Raw genomic sequence first — 22,812 nt, forward strand, 5'->3', positions numbered from 1 at the left:
ACTGTTTCCAACCTTGTACACACCTCGTTACACACCCTCATAAGTTCCAAATACTTACACGTGGAAAAGCTGGGTTGAAGGGTGTGCACATCTTCAACTTTTCTAGATTTTATCAAAATATTCTTCAAAGTAGTTGTATCGACACTTCTACTGGTAGCACAAGAGTGCCTGCTTCCTCCATATCAGGAATACTAAGAGTTGTCAGACATCTTCATTTTTGCCAAAAGGCTGGGTATTGTGAAATCCATTTCCCTGATTACTAGTGAATTTGAGCAACTTTTTATTGGTTTGCTTCTTTTTGAATTACCTATTTTTATCCTTTGCCTATTTTTCATTAGGTTATTTTTCCTTCTCTTAATTTATAGGCATTCTATACAGATTCTAAATTTGAAATACTTTTTGACTGTTATATGTATATGGCAAATATGTACTCCTAGTCTGTGGCTTGTCTTTTACTTTATGTTAGCTTTTTACATACAGGAATTTTAATTTTGATACAAATATATCAATCTCTTACTTTAAAATGTACAATTTTTATGTCTAAGAAATCCTCACCTCATGGTCATAAATATGTTTTGATATTTTCTTCCAAAAGTTTTCAAGTTCTATTGCCCACATTTAGCATTTTAATTCATTTGGACTTTGTTTTCGTGTGTGTGTGTGTGTGTGTGTGTGTGTGTGTGTGTGTGTGTGTGTGTGTATGGTAGGAGGTAAAGAAATACTTTCCCTCTAGAAGGAGAAAAATTTATTGAATAGCCTACCCTTCCCGCACTGATTTGACTCTTTTTCCTATACAAAAGACTCCTTGAGCTTGTTTCTGGCCTGTAATCTCTTTCTTACTTCACTCTGTCTACCTCTGCTCTTCTTTGCTTTTAAAGTATTTGTTCTGTAGATGGCAACATATATTGATTTTTTAAAACTATTATTAAGTTCCAAAACAAAAATAAATAAAGGGAAAAAAAAACTTTTCTGGCCATCCATTAGTTATAAAATTGAGTAAGTAACCATTGTCTAAGAAGAACACAAAAAGAAATTATATTTAAAAATAACTTACATGAATGTGATTAAACACATCTGTAAAAATGTAGGTACAATGCGTTTACAGACATAAAATACAATGCATTAACTGTACGGTAGTAGGTTTTAATGAACCATTACAAAATCCTAAATCCAATGTTTGCCTTTTCATAATTTATTTTACACTTATACAGACTTACTGCAAATGATAATAAATATTAATTCAGCTGACTCTCACAACAGCTGTATGAGGTAGGTACCGTTATCCTCATTTTTAGATGAAGAGACTGAGGCATTGAGAGATTAAGTTACTTATTCAAAGTCACAAGGATAAAAAAGTAGCAGAAACAGGATCCATGCCAGGTAGTCTGATTCCAAACTGTGCTCTTAACTCACTATGCTATACAGCTTTTTCCCTTAAAATGAGCAGACTTCTTTGATATAATTTATGGTGGCTACTCAAAAAGAAATGCTATCAAACTTTCCTGTGAATTTCAAGTACAAATGTTCCCAGTATGTTTTTTAAACGATTATTTTAATTAGGATGCCATATACCCATTAGTCCCATTTAATCCTACAAATTAGTACTAGCAGACATCACCTATCTTTCTCAGTCTTTTATCATCAGCAAATCTGATCTAGTTTTCCCTCATCGCTTCATATATTTTTTCTTATAAAAGAAAGAAGTAACTATAAAATGAGTTTTTGAAGTCCTCTCACATATATACCCTCATGTAAACTTCATTAAAACCCTGTAACTAGCAGTGGACAGAAATGATTACTATGCTTTACACAGAATAAGAAGGCTCTAGGGCTTCCCTGGTGGCACAGTAGTTGAGAGTCCGCCTGCCGATGCAGGGGACACGGGTTCGTGTCCCGGTCTGGGAGGATCCCACATGCCACGGAGCAGCTGGGCCCGTGAGCCATGGCCGCTGAGCCTGCGCGTCCGGAGCCTGTGCTCCGCAACAAGACAGGCTGCGATAGTGAGAGGCCCGTGCACTGCGATGAACAGTGGCCCCCGCTTGCCACAACTAGAGAAAGCCCTCACACAGAAACGAAGACCGAACACAGCCATAAATAAATAAATAAATAAATATTTTTTTAAAAAATGGGCCAAGTTCAAAAGTATAGATGGTATAGACTGGCACAGACCTACTGTTGTTTTTATCAGTTACGCATCTTTCCACGGCTACTCTTTTGCCAAGCCCATATTTCTCTATTTTATTCATACCAGTGTGAGAGATCTGTCATATAGCTTGCTATAATCCAAATATATCAGCTCTAGGACAGTCTTCTTGATCCTGTTATAGTTAAGTGTTATCTTTTGCTGAATCTTAGTAAATACCATTGCTGTATTCAATTATATCAGGTATTCATTTCTCAGAAATCTGAAGAATCTATTTTTAAAGTGAATTAGACAATTTACATTCAACTTGTTCAGATTTCCTGGGCAGATGTCCTTAGTTTGTAGAAACCATATGCATATGCGGAATTAGACAGTTATCATGCTCCAGCGAAATGGAGGCCAGCAACCACTTTAAAAATTAATTGGAGGGAGGGAGACACAAGAGGGAAGAGATATGGGGATATATGTATAACTGATTTACTTTGTTATAAAGCAGAAACTAACACACCATTGTAAAACAATTATACTCCAATAAAGATGTTAAAAAAATTAATTGCAGGTATACACAATGTTCACTGCAGCACTATTTATAATAGCCAGGACATGGAAGCAACCTAAGTGTCCATCAACAGATGAATGGATAAAGAAGATGTGGCACATACATACAATGGAATACTACTCGGCCATAAAAAGAAATGAAATTGAGTTACTTGTAGTGAGGTAGATAGACCTAGAGTCTGTCATACAGAGTGAAGTAAGTCAGAAAGAGAAAAACAAATACCCTATGCTAACACAAAGATATGGAATCTAAAAAAAAAAAAAAGGTTCTAATGAACCTAGGGGCAGGACAGGAATAAAGATGCAGACGTAGAGAATGGACTTGAGGACATGGGGAGGGGGAAGGGTAAGCTGTGATGAAGTGAAAGAGTAGCATTGACATATATACACTACCAAATGTAAAACAGATAGCTAGTGGGAAGCAGCTGCATAGCACAGGGAGATTAGCTCAGTGCTTTGTGACCACCTAGAGGGGTGGGATAGGGAGGGTGGAAGGGAGGCACAAGAGGGAGGGGATATGGGGATATATGTATACGTATAGCTGATTCACTTTGTTATAGAGCAGAAACTAACACAAAACTGTAAAGCAATTACACTCCAATAAAGATGTTAAAAAAAATTAATTGCAGGTACAAATTTCCAATTTTAAGATAAACAAGTCTTGGGGATGGAATGTACAGCATAGTGACCATAGTTAACAAGACTGTTTTGTGTATTTGAAAGTTGCTCAGAGAGTAGATCTTAGAAGTTCTCATACAGGAAAAAAAATTGTAACTTTGTGTGGTGATGGTTGCTAACTAAACTTACTGTGGTAATCATTTCACAATATAGACATATATCAAATCATTATGTTGGACACCTAAAACTAATAAAACGTCATATGACAATTAGATCTCAAAAAAAAGTTAATTGTAATATTGAAACAAACACTCATACGATAAGGGAGTTGAAGTAGGTCAATCCTAAACTAATGCAAAACCCCCAAAAATCAACCAAAGAGGAGCTGTGTTCAAATTATAGCCAAACAGCAAAACATAATTCACTTAAGCATCAACAAGTATGTTTTTAGTATAAATAATTTAGAAACCACATTTTATCATCAACTCTCACAGTACTTATAGGTAGAAGCCAATAAAAACAACTACCTGAAAGAAAAAAAATAGGCTATTAATATTTAAGACCCATCTCAATCGATATTTGTAATTTAGATATAAGTAGACTGTATTTTTAGATCAAGGTAAGTGTTCTTTTCCAGTTAATCATCCTAAAACCATGGGAGTTAAGGGGGTGGGCACAATTGAAAGCCATCATATAAAAACAAATTAACCGAATTTAGTTTTTGACCTAAATATACTAAACAAAATGAAAACTACACTAATCCTGGAACGTTTTTTCCAACAAATGTTTTTAAAAAAACAAGCAAAGAAACAGATAAGCATACATTCTGAAGATCACCCCTAAAGTAGAAAGTGTAAGTTTAATTTTTGACAGAAATAAGGCCTGTTTCCCCTGATTAATGCCCCTATCCTGCTTCCTTTTAAACTATGTACCACAATGGCTTGAAACATCATACTGCATTTTAAAATCTCTTTATTAATTGGTGAGCCAGATAATGGTAAGCATGTTCCCAGATGATGTTTTAAACAAGGCAAAACATAAAATAAACATTATCTTCTCTTTACCCTCCCTTTCTTGCCTCTCCATCAAGAACATAAACTCAACGACATACACTAAACTTCTCTTGGATTCCTACAATCCTTAGTTGATCACAGTTTAATAAATGTACTGATCAATGTAAAATATTGAATACCAACTATACTCGTCACTGTTCTAGGCAACGAAAATATCTGACTAATTTTCCACAAGAATTAATAAGTTTGAAGCTACTGAAATGCATAGGCAAAAAAATGACAGTCATGTAAGCGATAAATTTAGGAATCTATATGGTCCAGACAATAGTAGGAAGTCTCATTCAGCTAAAAGCAGTGAACCTAATAAATTTTAGAAATATTCTCTTGATACGCTCCTGTTAGAAGCCAGAGGAAGCACTAAACCCAATTCCAACCTAACAGGGAGGAACTACTGTACTTTGTAAAGCAGAAGAGATGGGAACTCTGAAAGACGGTAATCACACAGCACAGGTGATACTAAGAAAGGAACAGAGCACAGTGAGATATGTACTCTTTCAGAGTTTTGAGAAAAGATAGGCAAGGTAATGAAACAGAAAATTTTAAAAAGGAGAAAGATGACTCAAGAAGTCTGTAGGCTCACAAGTTAAATTATTAAATTCAATCATAAATACCTCCTGATAAGCAGCCTTACAAAAATTTGAAAGGATGATAAATACAGAATAAAAGAAATCCATCATTGAAAGGCATAAGTTATTTGACCACCTACTGTCTCTACAAAGAACTGGCTCATCCTAAGCAATTACAGTCCAATTTTGATTAGAACTCTAAGGCTTAGAGTGGAACCAGCATTCCTCCGGATAAGATACTACAATCTGTTCAGTGCTAATCAATGGCATTGGCACAACTTTTATCTTGCAATCTAATTGGAAAGCAAAACAATTACCAAATTGGCTCAACTGGCAAAAATACAGAGAAAAATATATAATTAATGCGTGTATATATTCAACCAAGTGAAACGAAATACAAAAGATCTAATTAGTTTAACAAATGGATCTAGTAGGAACATCACAGTGATGCTGCAACAATTTATCAAACACTGAGACTTCATTAGAGCTCATTTTAAATTCTTCTACTGAAAACATCAAAATTATAAAGCTATAATTCTTTTAATTTTTGAATGTTTTATAAATATAGACTACTCTTCTAATCAAGAAAAAAGATTAAATATAGTATGAAGACTTTTTACAGTATTTTAAAACCACCACTATACTAGTATTAACCAAGGTCAACAGACTTTTGGGTAAACAATTTAGTAAATCTTACAAAATTAAATTGCTTTTAGACATCTTTAAAGAAAACTACTTTTGACTATACATGTATTATTCTGAAGTTTTATGAATTTTCAGATCAGACACACATCAAAAAATACATAAAAACAAATAAAAATAATTTAATGTTTTAGATAATCATACTATCAATCTTTATACTCTTTATAATTAACCAAAAAGTACTTATTGAGTATTATAAAGTCATAACCGAACTAGCAACAGCTGACATGCTACAACTGAACATAGAGGACCTTAAAACAGACAGTAGTCTGGTCCTAAAGAAGGATTCATCCTTAGAATCTCTAAAACAGAATTTGTGTGATTAGGAGCTTAGTCAAAATCTTCAAAACATGGAACTAACCACAGTTTTACAGACTTCTTTTAGCATTTATCTATTTTCTGACTGTATTAAGACATTTAAATGCACTGATATTTTGACATACACAATGCACTTGCATTTAAGCTATACTAAAGTTTGTGCTATAAATATCTGCACATTTATAGGAGGAATATTTAAGAAATATTTCTTCTTTTTCTGATGCCATCATAGGCCTAAATTTAAAAGCTAAAACTATAAAACTTCTAGAAGAAAATACACAAGAAAATTGTTGCAACCTTAGGATAGGCAAATATTTCTTATTTAGGACACAAAGAGCACAAATCATTAAGGAATAAACCCAATTAACTGGACTTGATAAAATTAAAAACCTTTGTTCATAAGACCCATTATTAAAAAATGAAAAGGCAAACTATACTGGGAGAAAAAATTTGCAAAACACATACTTGATAAAGGACGTGGGTCCAGAATATATAAAGAACTATAACTCAATAACAAGCTGGGAAGAGACATTTCACAAAAGATACATTAATGGCAACACACACACACACACACACACACACCCAACGGCAAAAAGCTCAGAAGAAATAGCTCAGCATCACTAGCCCTCAATGAAATACCACAGCACTCTCACTAGAATGAGTTAAATAAAAAGCCTGAAAATACCAAGTGTTTGGGGGATGTATAGAAATTGAAACTCTCATACACTGGTGATGGAAATATTAAATGATACAACCATTTTGTAAAAACAGTTTGACCTAGGTATTACCCAAAAGAAATGAAAACATATGTCCAGGCAAAACTTATACAAGACTGTTCATGGCAGCTTTATTCATACAGGCCAAAAATGGAAAAAACACAAATGGCTAACAGATGAATGGATAAACCAAAAAAGGAATGAACTATTAATACACATAAAAACATTATTTGGATAAATTTCAAAAACATTTTACTGAGCAAAGGAAGCCAGACAGAAAAGACTATATGCTCCAGAACTGCATTTATATGAAATTTTAAAATAGACAAAACTTAACTAAGGAAGTGGTTCTCAATTGGGGAAATTTTGCCCTCCCCTTCCTTGGACAGTGCTGGTGACATTTTTTTTTTTTTTTTTTTTTTTCTTTTTTGCGGTATGTGGGCCTCTCACTGTTGTGGCCTCTCCCGTTGCGGAGCACAGGCTCCGGACGCGCAGGCCCAGCGGCCACGGCTCACGGACGCAGCCGCTCCGCGGCATGTGGGATCCTCCCGGACCAGGGCACGAACCCGTGTCCCCTGCATCGGCAGGCGGACTCTCAACCACTGCGCCACCAGGGAAGCCCCTTGGTAACATTTTTTGATTGTCACAACTTAGGGAATGGGGTCGGGGTGGTTGCTACTGGTATCTAGCAGACAGAGAGGCCAGCAATGCTGTTAAACATTCTAGAATGCAGAGGACACTAACACAACAAAGAATTATCAGGCCCAAAGTTTCGATAGTGCCTAGGCCAAGACTGGAAATTGTGTTCTACAGTGGTCCGTGATGGTCTTCGGATATTGAATGCAAAGGAAAATGAAGGAGTTCTGGCGACAATAAAAATTTTTGTATTTTATTTGTAGTAGTAATTTTTTTTCCAAAACTCATCACACTGTACGCTTGAAATGGGCACATTTTATTGTATGGAATTTTACCTCAAAGTTGATGGTAAAAATTAGTGTCTGTCAACTAATATAAAGCTATATAAAACAGTTTAAAACAATTTTTGCTTTCTAAATTATATGGATAGAAAATACAGAAAAGGCAAGTACCACTGGTTGGATTATGGATAATTTTGATATTTTTTTCCCTGTTGCTCATTTGTTTTGTACTAACTTGAAAATATATTATCTAAAATATATTATTTAATTATGTATTTTTGAGTTATACCCAAAACAGGTCCAATTAAATGAGGATAATAGAAAAGCACAACTGCAGATGAATATTTGATCGTAGTTAAATTTTGATTTTTGATCACAGGACTTAAGTTATTTCAAGAAACTATAAAAATGTATAATGCAGAGGCATTTAGAAGTCAATTTTTACTCTAAGACACCTCTATAATATTTAGTCTAAATTATAAATATATTTGTATACAAAAGGTTTTTAAGAGACATTTTCACTATAAACAGTGATATCACGCCATAATAAGGTAGGGTGAACAGGATAATAAATTCTTTTAAATTAAATAGAATAAAGTTATGAAGTAAGTAATAACCCATTTCATTATATTTATATAGTAGAAAAACACAGCAGATGCAATTTAATTATGTTCAACAACAGGCCAGGAACTGCACAAACTGTGAGGAATATAAAGATGACCTTCAAGAATTGACTATCTAATGGAAAAAAATGATACTGTTAACAAATCAAATACAAAAAGTTAAAAGCAACGGTTGAGGTTTGAAAATAGTACAATGAAAGAACCAAACAACCAAGCCTGGAGAGTGTGGGAAACATTTACAAAGATGACATTTGAGCTGGGTCTTGAGGAAGTAGTAAGAGCTTATCAGGTGAAAATCATTATTAGTTCAAAAATCTGAAACCAAACAAAGAAAGCCAACTACCTAACGATTTTGTTACACTGCTCTTTGTTACATTTTATGGTCTTAAAGGTCAGCAATGAGAAAATCGTTTCCAGAAACGGAATATTATCCTATAATATTGAGCAAGGAAGTTACACCTGCTGAGAAAGTTCCATATTCAAGAGAGAAATATGCTCAGTATTTACCCTGATGGAAAGAGCACTCTGCACTTTCACTACATCTAAGTTAGGAAATGTAAGTCTCTGGCACCATTTAAAAGTATAGACAGGGCTTCCCTGGTGGCGCAGTGGTTGAGAGTCCGCCTGCCGATGCAGGGGACACGGTTTCGTGCCCCGGTCCGGGAAGATCCCACGTGCCGCGGAGCGGCTGGGCCCGTGAGCCATGGCCGCTGAGCCTGCGCGTCCGGAGCCTGTGCTCCGCAACGCGAGAGGCCACAGCAGTGAGAAGCCCGCGTACCGAAAAAAAAAAAAAAAAAGTATAGACAAAAATTAATCAATTGGGTTACACTTTTAAAACTGTATATTTAACATTTGTTAGTAAATTCCAGTTGGCCTCACATAACGCACAAAAACACCTCATACCATTAATAAGGGAAAAAATCTAAGATGCCTCTCAAAAGGGGTGGGTCTTAGGAATACAGTATACATCCTTGACAGCACGTTTTAAAGCCATAAGAAATGCTTATAAATATATGATGAATGAAGTAAACGACTACTCTATACTGCTAACAATGATTATAACAAGGTAAAAAAGTTAATTCCTAACTTAGGCAGAGAAAAAAGCCTGTGAGGTGGTGAGACCAGCAGATACACTGCAGGCAGAACTTGCCTAGCCAGCTCCTTAGACTTCCTGTAATTTTGGAAACCTACTGAAATTAAGGAACAGAAATGGAATTAAACTGAATTTAAACAGAACAAATTTTATGCAACAGAAAACCTAATTTTTGAGTGAGCAAGTCATCCCAAAGACAAAGGGTCTTCAAGTGGATCTGATTTCGTGGAGAGAAATTTCCTATTCTTTTCTCTCTTGACTTTGAGTCAAATAATTACTGCGAACAATTTAAGGAACACTGTTTCCAGGCAGTGGTGATTCAGGGGATTGGAGAAAACGGAAAAAGGATTAAAGCGATAAACCAAGGTTGCAAGGGAGTCTTCTGGGGTCACGTAATAGCCAGTGAACTAGAAACGCTGGCTATTTAGTAGATCCCGACACCAAGAGTGGAGCCAGGAGCAGGTGCAAGTCCAGCCAAGAGCTGGATCACTGCCAGATCCTTTTGCTTCCACCGCAGAAGATCACCTCCCGCCCCAACTTTCTAACTAAAATGTTCCTCATACTCAGTATCCGCCCGGAAGTACCCCTCCCCACAACTACCCCTTGCAATCCCAACAGTCCAGCCGGAGTGACAGGGCTGTTGTTCACTTACTGAGCTGTCCCCCACCCGACGTAGTACTCGGCTCCCGACCTCCTGCGCCTCCAACGCCGGCTGCTCCAGGGATCCCCGGCGCCCCTAACCCCGGCGGGGTCCCGCTCTGCCTCTCGAAGTTGCCGGGATTGGAGAAGTAGTCGCGCAGCCGAGGGAGCTCGCGGCCACTCTCTAACAGCTCGGTGTGCAGCTCCAGGGCGGTCAGCAAGTATTGATCGCGCAACAACTGAGCCGCGATCGCATCAATTGACAACCGGGCCGGGGTCTCGCCGGTGCCCCCCAGGGCCACCGCAGCCGCCGACGCCTCCCCAGGGAGCCCTGGTCGTGCACTGCTCCCTAAGGCCACGGGATCCTGAGGCGATAGCGAGTCCGCAGAGCCAGGATCTAGGCCGACCCCGGAACTCAGCCGAAGTCCTGCCCGCCGCTCGTCGGTCCCTGAAACCTCGTCGTCGTCCTCGTCCGAATCGCTGAGGAATGGATTCACGCCGCCGCCACCACCTCCAGGCGCCATCGCCGCCATCTTATACTGTCAGGAGCGTGGGCGCCTCCCTGTCTGGCTCTGACAGGCCGCAGCCTGAATCCCCACTAAGCCTCAGCGGGCACTGGGCACCTCCAAGGCCCCGGATTGGCCACGTCCCGCCTCCTCACTTGGAGACCAGGCCCAGGCTCGGAGGCAAACGGTCTGGAAGCAGCACCACCCTCTGCCTCAGCCGCAGCTGCAGCAGCAGCCCGGCTCTGCAGGCGTCTTCCTGGTCCCCAGTCTCGCGAGAAATGGCGCGTGCCGTGCCCCCTCTCCCCGCCCCAGCCCCGCCCCCGCCCCGCCCATTCTCCCCACTAGTGAGCAAAGATAGAGGGCCCCGCTCCGCGCTCAAAGACAAAATCCCGCCCCCACTCCTTTTTGATTGGCCAAATGGGTAAGGGGCGGGGACTGGAGTTACGGGGGGGCTGACCCAAGAATTATCGCGAGAGCAGCTTCTGGAAACGTAAGTGTCAGGGGCGTTCCGTGGTTGAGGAGCGATTATGACGGTGGCTTAGGAACATTCATTCTCTTGGATGTCCTTTCGGGAACAGAGGGGAACTCTGACCTCGAGCTGGGTCCCACCTTCGCGGTGAGGAGGCCCCATTTCTGAGATCAGGCCTGACCTGTATAAGCCCAGGTAAAGTCCGGGACTAGTGGGAGAGAGGTGCGGTGGCCCCGAAAGTGGCCTCACGCCCGCCGCCGAGCTGCTTCACTTTTACTTAGCACGTTTCACTTTTTCTGCTGTGTGCCGCCAGTTGATGACATTTTCTCCGCACGTGTAGCAAGTGCCCAGGGCAGGGGCTGTAGTCAGAATGTGGCTTCCTTTCTCTTCCTTGCCTTCCCAGCCGTGTATCCGTTTGCCCTGGAGGCCTAGGAGAGCGCCTTCTCGCCACCGAGTTAGTAGTGATAGGGCAGGATGCCATAGGGTGGGGTGTGGGAGGTGGAGAGAGTAAATGGAAAATGGAACTCAGAGGTTTGGATTTGCGTGGATCAGAGAATACCCTGATAGCCTCGACTTCAGTAGCAAACTGGTAGAATCTCAGGATTTAATACACAGGGATGCTTCAAAATATCAAATGCAGTCCCTCAGTGGAGGGAAAAGTAAACTTAATCCTAGAGACGTTCAATGACCCGGATAAGTCAACTCCATCACTAAGTATTCAAAGGAACTAAAGTCAGTTCTCTTATGTCCATAGCCATTCTTTCTCCGCTATGCCTTGCAACATTTCTGACTTGTACATTTAGGCTGGAGTCAAGGTACTGACTGTGGAACTGAGAAATTTGGAAACTTGGCTGCTTTTGACAGTTTTGATATCCTTTATCAAATGTTAGCACAGTATACTAAGTTTGGGCAGTATACAAAGTATACTTTGGACAGTATATATATATTGGACAGTATACAAATATGTTAGCACAGTATACAAAGTTTGCCACTTATGCACTTTTAGATTTCCCTGTCATTCTGCATAGGTTCTTCCTTTAAGCACCAAAATAGAGGTGGCAATAATTATTATTATCAGGTAAGTTATGTTACATTGAAGCAGTGAAGTATATCCTTTAGGTCTGTGGAAAAATAAAAATATTGCGTTCTTATATAGCCTTAGGTCAGGTTATTGGTTTACATGTAAGTGTATACCAACAGTTAAATGTCGGCTTTAATTTCAGTTTACCCAGGCTCAGTAAACTAAACTTTTCATTTGAATGAGGCTTTGGGTTTTTCGTTTTATTTTTGGTAGAAGTTGTTTTTGATGTTATTAATACTAAGAATTCAAAGTATTTTTTATAGAGCATTAGCTCCTAATGTTTGAATTCTAAATTTTTGTGTGTGTGAGCCATAATATATTGAAGAAAAGCATGGAAAAAAAAATCGTGGATCTTAGAAAAATAGTATCAAACTAGTCAATGCTGTTACATATTTCTTAGCTAAAAGGATTGCTGCTCCTTATTGAGTTTGCCAGAGAGACTGAAAATGGAACCAATTTCTGGAATGGAGGAATGGAAGGGGTTAGGGACTGGCATGGAAAGGGCATGATTAGAAATGGGTTGTTTGTATAGTACAATATTTCCATCTCTGTAATGGGGAATTTTGGAAGTCTTTTGTATTTAGGGTCCCTGCACTTAGGGTCTTCCCTTAGAGGATTGTGCTTATTAGGTTGAAGAGCCTAAAGTTCATATCCCAGTTCTGCCAATTATTTACTGTGAGACTTTTAAATAGTTACTTGACTTCTCTCAGCCCTCATCTGTCGAGGGGATGCTGAAAGTATATAGAATTAGGAATGTGCTTGTCACTGTACCTGGTACGTAGTATACAATAAATGTTATAGTCAGTTCTCAACTAATGTAATACTAGTATATGGAGAACACTTGACAGACTTTTAAAAATAAAGCAAAACAAACCCCTTGTCAATTGTTTAGTAGCTACAGCCAGAAAAAGCAATTAAGGTAGTAGGCCCCAATGGGAATATCTTTAATTTAAGGTCTGATTTCTAAAATGAAAGTTGAAAATATCAATAGATTTAAAATATGTTTCCTCAGAGAGTTGTAAGGAGTTGGATGTAGAAGTCCTTCCATGATTGGCTTCCTGTAACACGTCTGTAGTTTCCTGATTCTACTTCGTATCCTATAATCATGGACTTGTTTATGTGACCTTCCAAGCCCGTAACAAATCAACTGGCCAGTCTCCTCAGTAAGTACTTTTCTCTTCCGCAATACATAGAGGTTTACTTACCAACTTAAAATGTTTAAGAAATAGCACATACTATAATATTAATAATTGCTGATCTCTACTTTTAATAATTTGCTGTTAATATTGTTGAGAAATTTTCTTTCTACTTAGCAAGATCTGCATTAATTTGGTCTTTACAGCTAATGTTTCACTGAATAATATGGATAGTCATTGAAGTTTGTATCTTAGTGATGAAAATATAACAGATCACTTTTTTCCAAGCACTTAAATCATTTTCATGTTTAAAAAATTATTTTTTGCTTTAGTAGTCTTAAAATAACCACAAGTAATATTTCAAATGCAAGTTTTTCATTGACTTAAAGTTTTATAAGTATCTAATTTTTTATACATTCCAATTTTTTAACATTGTTTTTTAGCATGTGGTAGACATCCCACAGATATAAGCTAAATAACTTTTATTGATATATGGTTATGTGTATTTTAAAATTTTTAGTAATTATTCATTTATTTTGGTAGTTTCCAAATGATTCATCCATGACAAAGTTTTCTTTTTCACTAAATCTGAATAAAAAATGATTTTTTAAAAACAGAAATATTAAGTAATAATATTGCTTAAGTTCATGTGCTTAGCAATAATAAAATAAGTAGTGTGTGAAGAATAATATTTTGGAATCACCGAAATTTTATGTATAGTAAATGACTTAAACATAAAAGTTGTTGTGGTTGTTTTTAAGTATCCTGAATCTTCACAGTTCATGCGTATGTTCTGGAGGAGGAATAGAGAAACAAGGCAGCCTCTAGTGGCTATCCTGCATATTACATTTACCTTTGAAATGATCATTGTAAGTCATTTATTAGTCCTTAGTAAGTGCCCAGGACTGTGATGAGTGCTGGAGAAAGCCTGTCTTGCTGTCCTGGAATCAGCTTTAAATGATAGAGACAGACATTACTACAAATAGTCAGAGTCATAGCCATATAATTGTAAACTGAAGTAAAGGTTTTCGCTTCTGATTTGGACTGCATAGTCCCTGAGGAAGTGATGCTTGAGAGTGCAAGGTAGGGACTTGACTAGGATCCCACTGTCACTATATAACAGAGCTAGATTTTTATGTTGGCTGTTACAGCTTCAGGGTCAAAGTTCTCAAATACAATTTTTGTTTCACTACTTCAGTAAGGTTTGGGGTAGTGGAAAATTTGTATTATCCTTTGACACATAAACTTTGATACTTTATGTAGAAGAGTTGTGTAATAACAATGGAGAAAAGAAAGAACATAAGTCCAGGGAGTTATTTGTAAATACAAATGAAAGTGAGAAGTGATATACATATTTCCTTATATATAAGCATGAAAAGGAGAGTACTCAGGTTTCCATGGTAAAGAGGAGTATTTAAATCAGTGTGAGCTTCTGTACATCTAGATATATACAGTATGTACTTAGTTGTAAATAGAGTTTAAGATCTAACTGAAATGATTTAAGTACTTGAAAAATGACTTACTTTGCATAACTAAATATGATACCTGGTAGATGGGGTCCTGAGCTAGACGACAGAAAAAAGGATAAGTGAATAGAATATTATGGATAATTTTGGAATAATAAATTTGACAGTTTGCATGAAATGGACAAATTAAAAGATACAACTACCAAAACTCACTCAACAAGTAGTAAATAATCATAACATCTCTCTGTATATGAAGAATTTATAGTTAAAAACCTTCCAACAAAGAAAACTCTGCGCCATTGGTTTCATTGGTGAATTCTGTTACACAAGAAAGGAAGAAATAATATAAATTCTACACAGACTCTTCCAAAAAATAAAAGAGGTAGCAGCACTTCCCAATGCATTGTCTGATACCAAAACCAGAGAAAAAAGAAAATTATAGTCTAATATCTCTAATAAATATTACTTTAAAATGCTAAATAGTATTTCAGGAAATAAAATCCAATAGTATATAGAAAGGATAATACTTAATGATCAAATGGGGTTTATTCTGGGAGTGCAAACTTGGTTTAACGTTTGAAATTCAATCAGCGTAATTCACCACATTGGGAGACTAAAAGAGAAAAACCGAATGATCATGATCATCTCAATAGATGCAACAAAAGCATTTGACAAAATCCAGCATTCATTCACAGTTTAAAACTCTTTGCCTATTGAGAGTAAAAGGGAACTTCTTTAACTTAAGAAAGGGAATCTACAAAACCTGGAAAACTGACAACTTTCACCCTAAGACTGGAAACAAGGCAAGGATTTCTGTTGTTATTACACCTATTCAACATTATACTAGAGGTCCTAGACAGTACAACAAGCGTGAGACATAAATAAAAAAGTATAGATTGCTAAGAAGTCCTTTTTTCACAGGTGACATAGTTATCTCTTTAGAAAATCAAAAGGTACCTACATAAAAGTTACTATAACTAATAATTTTTCAGTGTTGCAGGATACAAAGTGAATGTATAAAAATCAGTGGTAATTTAAGAACTAACAAGGGGAAATTGAAATTAAAAATATCATTTACAATAATATCAAAAAATGAAATATGTAGGGATGAATCACAGAGGCATGAGGAAACTTTTGAGGGTTATGGGTATGTTCCCTATCTTGACTGTGATATTATACACTTTAAATATATACAGCTTATTATAGGCTAATTATGCCTCAATAAAGTTATAAAAATGCTATAAAGAATATTATTGGGACACTTCAAAAATTTGGAGTATAGTTGGTAGATTAGATAAAAATACTGACGTTGAGTATACTGAAGTTGATAACTCTGCTGTAGGTATATATGGGAGTATCATTATTCTCAGGAAATAAACACTGAAGTATTTAGGGGTAAAGGGCCATAGTGTATGTAACTTATCTTCACATGGTTCAGAAACAATATTATGTGACACACACACACCCCCAAACCTCCCACCCGCACACATGGGAGGGGTAAGTTAAAGAGGTGAGGCAGGGACCAGAGAGGCAAGAGGGAGAAAATGATAAAGCAAGTGGGAAAAATGTTAACGTTAGATGTATATTGCTAAGGGGTGTATGGATGTTCATACCACTATCGCAATTTTTCTCTGAATTTGGAATTGTTTGAAAATAAAAATGTTAAAAATCTATACTAAAGTGTTGTCATTTACAAAAATTCCTTAGGTGGGACACAAAATACAATCACCAAAAGAAAATGAATTGAACTTAATCAGAATTTAAAAGTACTGCTATTTGAAAAACGCTGTCTGAAAAGGGCAAAAAAAGAGGATTAAAAAAAGTTCATTAAATGCATGAGAAGTTGCTCAACATTATTGGTCATCAGGGAAAGGTAAATTAAAACCACAATAGGTTACCACTGCACTCCCACTAACTAACTGTAATTGGATATACTCAAGAGTGGAGGGAACATTATAACAATATATAAGAAATTATAAAGCACATTATACTTACTATAAAAGTAAATTCTAAAATGACATTGATAGCCAAATTATAGATTATCAATAAAATAAAGTTTTAAAACACTTAAAGACATTGCTTGTAGATGTGATAAACAGTTTGGAAAAAGTTTGGTAGTTCTTTTTAGACGTTTAAACATTTGCTTACCATTTAACCCAGCAATTCTAATTCTGCATATTTATTCAAGAGAAATGAAAGCATATATTCACAAAGTCATTTACTGTTCATAGAAGCTTTATTTATAATAGCCCAAAACTGAAAACAATTCACATATCCATCAAGAGGTGAATAGATAAACAATTTGTAGTATATCCATACAATGGATCCTTCTCGGTATTAAAAAGGAACAAACAGCTGAATCACAGCCGTGCATGAATCTCAAAAATGTAATACTGAATGAAAGCAGATACAGTAAAGTACATACTGCATGATTCCATCTCAGTGACACTTCAGAATGCTAAAAATTAATCTTGCATCACAGAAGGCAGTGATTGCTTATGGTCAGAGCTGTGGGGACAGGGTTTGACTGCAGAGGAACATGGGGAAACTTCTTGGAATGATAAAAATATTCTATATCTTGATTCTGGTGGTTGGTTATATGAGTGTATATATTGGTCAAAACTTATAAAATGTAAAATGTCCATTTTTGTATATAAATTATGCTTTAATAAAGTTGATTGAAGAATTAAAAAATAGATGCCATTCATTAGAGTACGTCAGAAAAAATTTAGTAAGACTATTGACCTTAGAATAGTTAACTCTAAATAAGTGGAATGTATTATAACAAGAACCCTTATACTCAAAAGAAAAACAATTGTATGAACTAGTGGTAATTTTTATTTAATATGCATATATTTAAAAAATGGTTAAAAACATAAATTAGTAGGTAATTTTTTGGATCTGAAAGAATTATCACAGGGCTCCTTGTTAGCATTGAAAAGTGGGCTACTAGATATTGTATTTTTGCATACATCTTTTGATTGCCTAATATCCCATATATCTTCAAAGACTTTCCTTGCTTTGGCTAGGTTCTTTGCCTCGTTCTTTGTGGTCCTACTAAAACATGTGGTCATGCGTATTCAACACGGACGTGTGGTCCATGTCTATTCACTTTTCAAATTCTGTTGCTGAGCATAATACTTGCAAAATAGTAGGTTTTGAATAAATGTTGTTGAAGTAGGATTCATTTTAGCCAAAATTACTTTGCCATTCATTTTAATAAGTTCCTTAAAAAACATTGATTGAGCGCCTACTTTCTTAGTAGGTAGGACATAACAGTGGTGAACAAGGTATCAAGCCTTATGGGGCTTATATTCTAGCGGAAGAGAATCACTAAGTAAATTTCAACAATAAATACAGGGTGTGTCATTGTTTAAATCAGGTGAAATGAGAAAAGGGTCTACTTTAGGGTGGTGTAGAAACATTGAGGAGGCAACATTTGAGAAGATGGTGTGAAAAATAAGAAGGAGCCCGCCATGGGAAGAGCCAACTGAAGAGCCCAGAGATAGTTCACTTGGAACTGAGCTGTTTCCCTGGATGCAAGACTTCCAGTGCCCAAAGCAGGGAGTCGGGGCGGGGGGTGGGGGGGGGGAGCAAAGAACTTTTCTTGAGACTTAGCATTCTCCCAAAGAGCTGTACTCATCCCACTGTCTTTCCCTCCCTGACCTCCCATTTACTTTCGAGCAAGCACGTTCATGGGGCTTACCTCTCACTACTCTGTTGAAATTCCTCAGTAAGGTTAACAAGGACTTCAGTTTGCTTCCCTGCTCTTACTCCAGTCTTTAAGTGTATCTGATAAAGTTGACCACACCCTCCTCTCTTGAAACACTGATATTAATAATAATTTCCGTGTTTGAAATCTTGTCCTTTAGAATATTCTGCTTAATGTCTCCTTTTTAATTCATCAAATTTAGTTTGTTGTACTGTGTGTATTTGAAGGAGGGCTTGTGAGATAAGCAAGAGAAATATATATTGCAAGTGTTTAATTAATTTATCATTAGGAGAATCAGTATTCAGCTGAAACAATTATTTCCATATATAGCATATCAAAGGCCTTAAAGATGTTCATAGCCTTTGATTCAGTGACTGTACTTATAGGTAGTATCTTAAGCACATAATGTGAAATGTCTGAAAAATTAACAAAAATTATATATAAATTTAGATTAATCACATCGATACTTTTAATAGTAAAAACCTGCTTAACAATATGGGGGTGATCAGGAAAATTAAAATGCACCCATAGAATAGAGTTATGGTAATGGTAAATGATGTGTAGGAAAAGGTGGGTTTTTTTTTTTTAAATAACAGAAATGTTAATGTATAATAAAGGAAAAAATCTATATAAAATTGTGAGCCTCTATAAAAATGTAGATAGGATAAAAATTGTAAGAAACTGTGAACAGATTTTTCTTTAAGTAGTAGAATTGTAGGTAATTTTTCTATATTTCCAAACTTACCACAGTGATTTTATTTATTTATTTATTTATTTTTTTTTTTTTATGCGTTACGCGGGCCTCTCACTGTTGTGGCCTCTCCCGTTGCGGAGGACAGGCTCCGGACGCGCAGGCTCAGCGGCCATGGCTCACGGGCCCAGCCGCTCCGCGGCATGTGGGATCCTCCCAGACCGGGGCACGAACCCGTGTCCCCTGCATCGGCAGGCGGACTCTCAACCACTGCGCCACCAGGGAAGCCCGTGATTTTATTTTTATAATCAGATTGCTATTATTAAGATGGGAGTTGCTATGTGGTCAAAGCTCATAAGGAAAATACATATTTATTCTGAGAGTGTTGCCTTAGATTGCAGAATAGCATCTACTCAGTAAGGGACTTTCATAATTTGTGGAATATCTTTGATATTTAGTTGACTCTTGATTCTCCCAAGAAAAAAGTGGCCCATAATTTGACCATTTTCTCTGTTTTATTTTATTATTTTATTATATGCTTGACTTTGATAAGGTTTTTTTCCCCAATGTTTCAGTTTTTTTGCAGGATATTTTGCCACCCTTTCCTTTCATAATGTACTTCTTCAGGCCAGGAAGAATAAGATGTATCTGTAATTAAATTAACTCATGTTTAGTGTTTTTCAGCCAAGCGTCACTATGTATAACTAATGCAGTTACATTACAAGGACAAGTTAGAGTACTTTGCTGTTATTTATAATCTGGATAGAGATTCATCAACAAAAGCAAATTGCAGACTGGCTTGAAAAGCACTCCCCTGGACTCCCATTGATTTAGGCAGTTAATGGTATACTTTAAATGTGTTATTTAAATGTTTCACATTGCTTAGTTTTCCTTCCCTAAGTATTTGTAAGCTCATCAGATTTGTGACTGTGTCACTTTGGTGGTCTCTGTAGTTCCCCAGCACACAATTATGCGCTTAATACGTGCACAGAACATTTTTACTGAATGAATGAATGTAACCCTCTGCTTTTTTGTATTGCTTCAGGGAACTAAAATAAAGTGTTCCCTTAATGAGTGTAAATCTTCTGAAGCAAAGATGAAATTTAACTACTTTTTCCTTCCCCGACTAAATGGACAAAATGCATGTTGTCTGCTCAACTTGGTGATAGTCAAGAGAAGCTAAAACTGTCCTGAGCTGATAACCAAAAGTCAAAAAAAAAAAAAAAAGAAGCACAAATAGTTAAATAATGTTAAATTCTGAGAATATCAATGGTTGTCACATGGGTAACCAAGACCACCATGAGTTATATTTTCTATCTTATACAGGATTTGACTTGACTGAACCCTAACTCATTTTAGGACTCATTTAATTCTTTCTTTCTTTTTTGATCCTATGTTAGTTTTTATGAGCTTAGTATGCATTTAAGTTTATTATAAATAGTTTATTGGTGCTAATTACTTATGATACTTGAACTTTTTGCTTGAGTGTACTTTATCATATTTTATTTCTGTATTATCTCATTATTAAATAATACTTGTTACCATCATAAATAAAGGTGAAGCTGTGTTATGTAATATTTTAAAATATACAATCTATATGTAGTCATCAAAATAAGTGAAAATATATATGATTGCACTAAGGCTTACCCAAATTTAATTTTGTTCCCTCTTTTCAGTTTTTCTTGAAGATTAGTTACACAGGATATGCTGCTGTACATTATTTTGGGATTGCTTATACATTTGGTGTTCTTCGCCTCTATCTTTGACATTTATTTTACATCTCCTTTGGTTCATGGAATGACTCCTCAGTTTACGCCATTGCCTCCCCCAGCGAAAAGATTAGTGCTGTTTGTTGCTGATGGCCTGCGAGCAGATAAACTTTATGAATTAGATGAAAATGGAAATCCTAGGGCACCATTTATTAGGTAAGCGTGTCAACTGGTACAAAGACATCTTTGGAAAATGTTATGCTAATACTGTTTATCTCATGTTGGGTAGAGGAGTGATGATGAGAAAGAGAATAGGGCACATATAAATTGGCCTTTGCCATAGAGATTAGCAAGTTTATTTCCTTCTAGGAGTTATTTCTCTTATTGTGGAAGTTGATATCAGGTGAATCGAAATGAATGACCTTAGCTGCTTGGCCTAACTTGTCCTAATTTCTGAAACCTGGCTTACAACTCACTATATTGTCCTTTTCTTATTAATGACAAGCATAAATATTAGTGAATTGCCAACTACAAAGGTGTTAAACTAGAAAATATAGACTTCAACTCAAAATACATCTTCTATAAAATATATAAAGCCCTTCCAAGTCTATATCACTACATAATGTAATTTTTGGATTCTATTAAGTGGCTTTGAAAAGAAATGTTTAATTTTGGGGGCTTAGGGGACTCCTGCAATCAACTGTTCTTTTTCTGATTCTATGGCAAGCCCCTCAAAAGCCCTTCCTAATGCTGTTGTAGAGAGATTAAAACTCAAATTCAAATGGAAATTTATCTAAAATCGTCATCTTTCTCCTGCCCCATCATGATTTCTTTCTATCTCTTTACCCTATTTCAATTTTCCTTATAGTACTACTTAGCATGTGCAACTTCCACTAAGGCTGGGACTTTGTTTTATATACCACTTTATCTCTAGTTCCTAGAACATATAGGCAATTAATAAATATTTGTTGACTGCTAGAAGAATGAATGGACCTGAATTCTATGTTGAATTTCCAGGAATAAATTTATGGTGCCTCAAAGAAATGCATAATATACTAAAGTATGCAAATAAATGAGCAACTCAGGGCAGTAGGAAAATAAGATCAAGCCTGGGTTAAGTTCAGTACACAAAAATGTGTAACATAAATTTCTATGAATAGTTTAAAAATTGGGGTGATATATTTGGTTGAATTTCTTAGGTGTCGAAGAAAGGAGAGAAATATAGTTCATTGCAAAATTAATAAGATATAAAATATACTGGTTGTTAAGGCAAAGGCAAGGCTTTCTGGTGCCACTTGCTTCTCCTTGGGGTGTTACATAGAGGGCAAAGGGCTCACAGTTGATGTTCCTTGTGTTGTATGCCATTCTAGCTTCTCCTAAACCTTTTTTTTTGAAAGGTTTTACTTGTTCCTCACTGTTTTTTAAAAAATATGATCTGATCAAAATGTTTTCAACAGAAGTATCCACACTTCTTTATACCTTCCTCTCTCTGTTTGAGTTCAGTTTCCATTACATAACTGAAGAAGTTAAAAAATATTTCTCCCTCAGCAGGTGGTTCAATGGTTTTTTAAGCCTTTTATTTTTATGTATATATTTGACTAAAGTTGGTTTTATTATGAGATGTCAATATTAAAAGTATCTAAACCAGCACTTTTAGATACTTTCCTACAGAACATTTTGAGAATTGAAAGTTGTTACCAATGAATTAGTGTTTTATAACTTGTTGCTCTGCTGGCCTTTTACCTGCAACAGCATTACTGATAGTTTTGCATTTTCCCCCAAATTCTGCAAATCACTGTTAGACAACTTAAAGAATGTTGATACATTTTAGCAAAAGAAATTTTGGCCTGTTTTAATCTCAAATTTAGGTAGATAATTTAACCACCATCACACCTAATAAAATGTAACATTGACAAAATAATATTGTGTATATCAGTGATTTCTTATGTAACATACCATTTCAATACTTTGTGGCTTTAAACAATAATGGTGTATTTTGTCTTGTGATCCTGTACAGTGGTTGAGTGGTTCTTTGTCTCACCTGGGCTTTCTTGTGCTACTGAATCCAGCTGGTGG

General features: G+C 36.4%; 2 protein-coding genes across 9 annotated transcripts in view; one reads left to right on the forward strand and one right to left on the reverse strand.

The window, feature by feature from the left end:
- Positions 1 to 10,723, reverse strand: part of RELCH (RAB11 binding and LisH domain, coiled-coil and HEAT repeat containing) — a 120,725-nt gene extending 110,002 nt beyond the window's left edge. For all 4 annotated transcript variants that reach the window (XR_004345357.1, XM_032602542.1, XM_032602541.1 and 1 more), the window contains exon 1: positions 9,980 to 10,723. Coding sequence is in view for 3 of the 4 variants with exons in the window: in XM_032602542.1 (XP_032458433.1) it covers positions 9,980 to 10,499 (520 nt within the window). In the remaining variant the exon portion in view is untranslated. The remainder of the gene's footprint in view (positions 1 to 9,979) is intronic.
- Positions 10,724 to 10,962: 239 nt separating this feature from the next.
- PIGN (phosphatidylinositol glycan anchor biosynthesis class N) overlaps positions 10,963 to 22,812 on the forward strand; it is a 118,169-nt gene continuing 106,319 nt past the window's right edge. For 2 of the 5 annotated variants that reach the window (XM_032602855.1, XM_032602859.1), the window contains exons 1-3: positions 10,963 to 11,136; positions 13,035 to 13,185; positions 20,704 to 20,952. In XM_032602855.1, coding sequence (XP_032458746.1) covers positions 20,732 to 20,952 — 221 coding nt within the window. In that variant the 5' untranslated portion in view covers positions 10,963 to 11,136; positions 13,035 to 13,185; positions 20,704 to 20,731. The remainder of the gene's footprint in view (positions 11,137 to 13,034; positions 13,186 to 20,703; positions 20,953 to 22,812) is intronic. The other 3 variants (XM_032602858.1, XM_032602856.1, XM_032602857.1) reach the window with 2 other exon arrangements.

This window comes from Phocoena sinus, chromosome 14, assembly GCF_008692025.1.
Source record: "Phocoena sinus isolate mPhoSin1 chromosome 14, mPhoSin1.pri, whole genome shotgun sequence".
NCBI classification, from domain to species: domain Eukaryota; kingdom Metazoa; phylum Chordata; class Mammalia; order Artiodactyla; family Phocoenidae; genus Phocoena; species Phocoena sinus.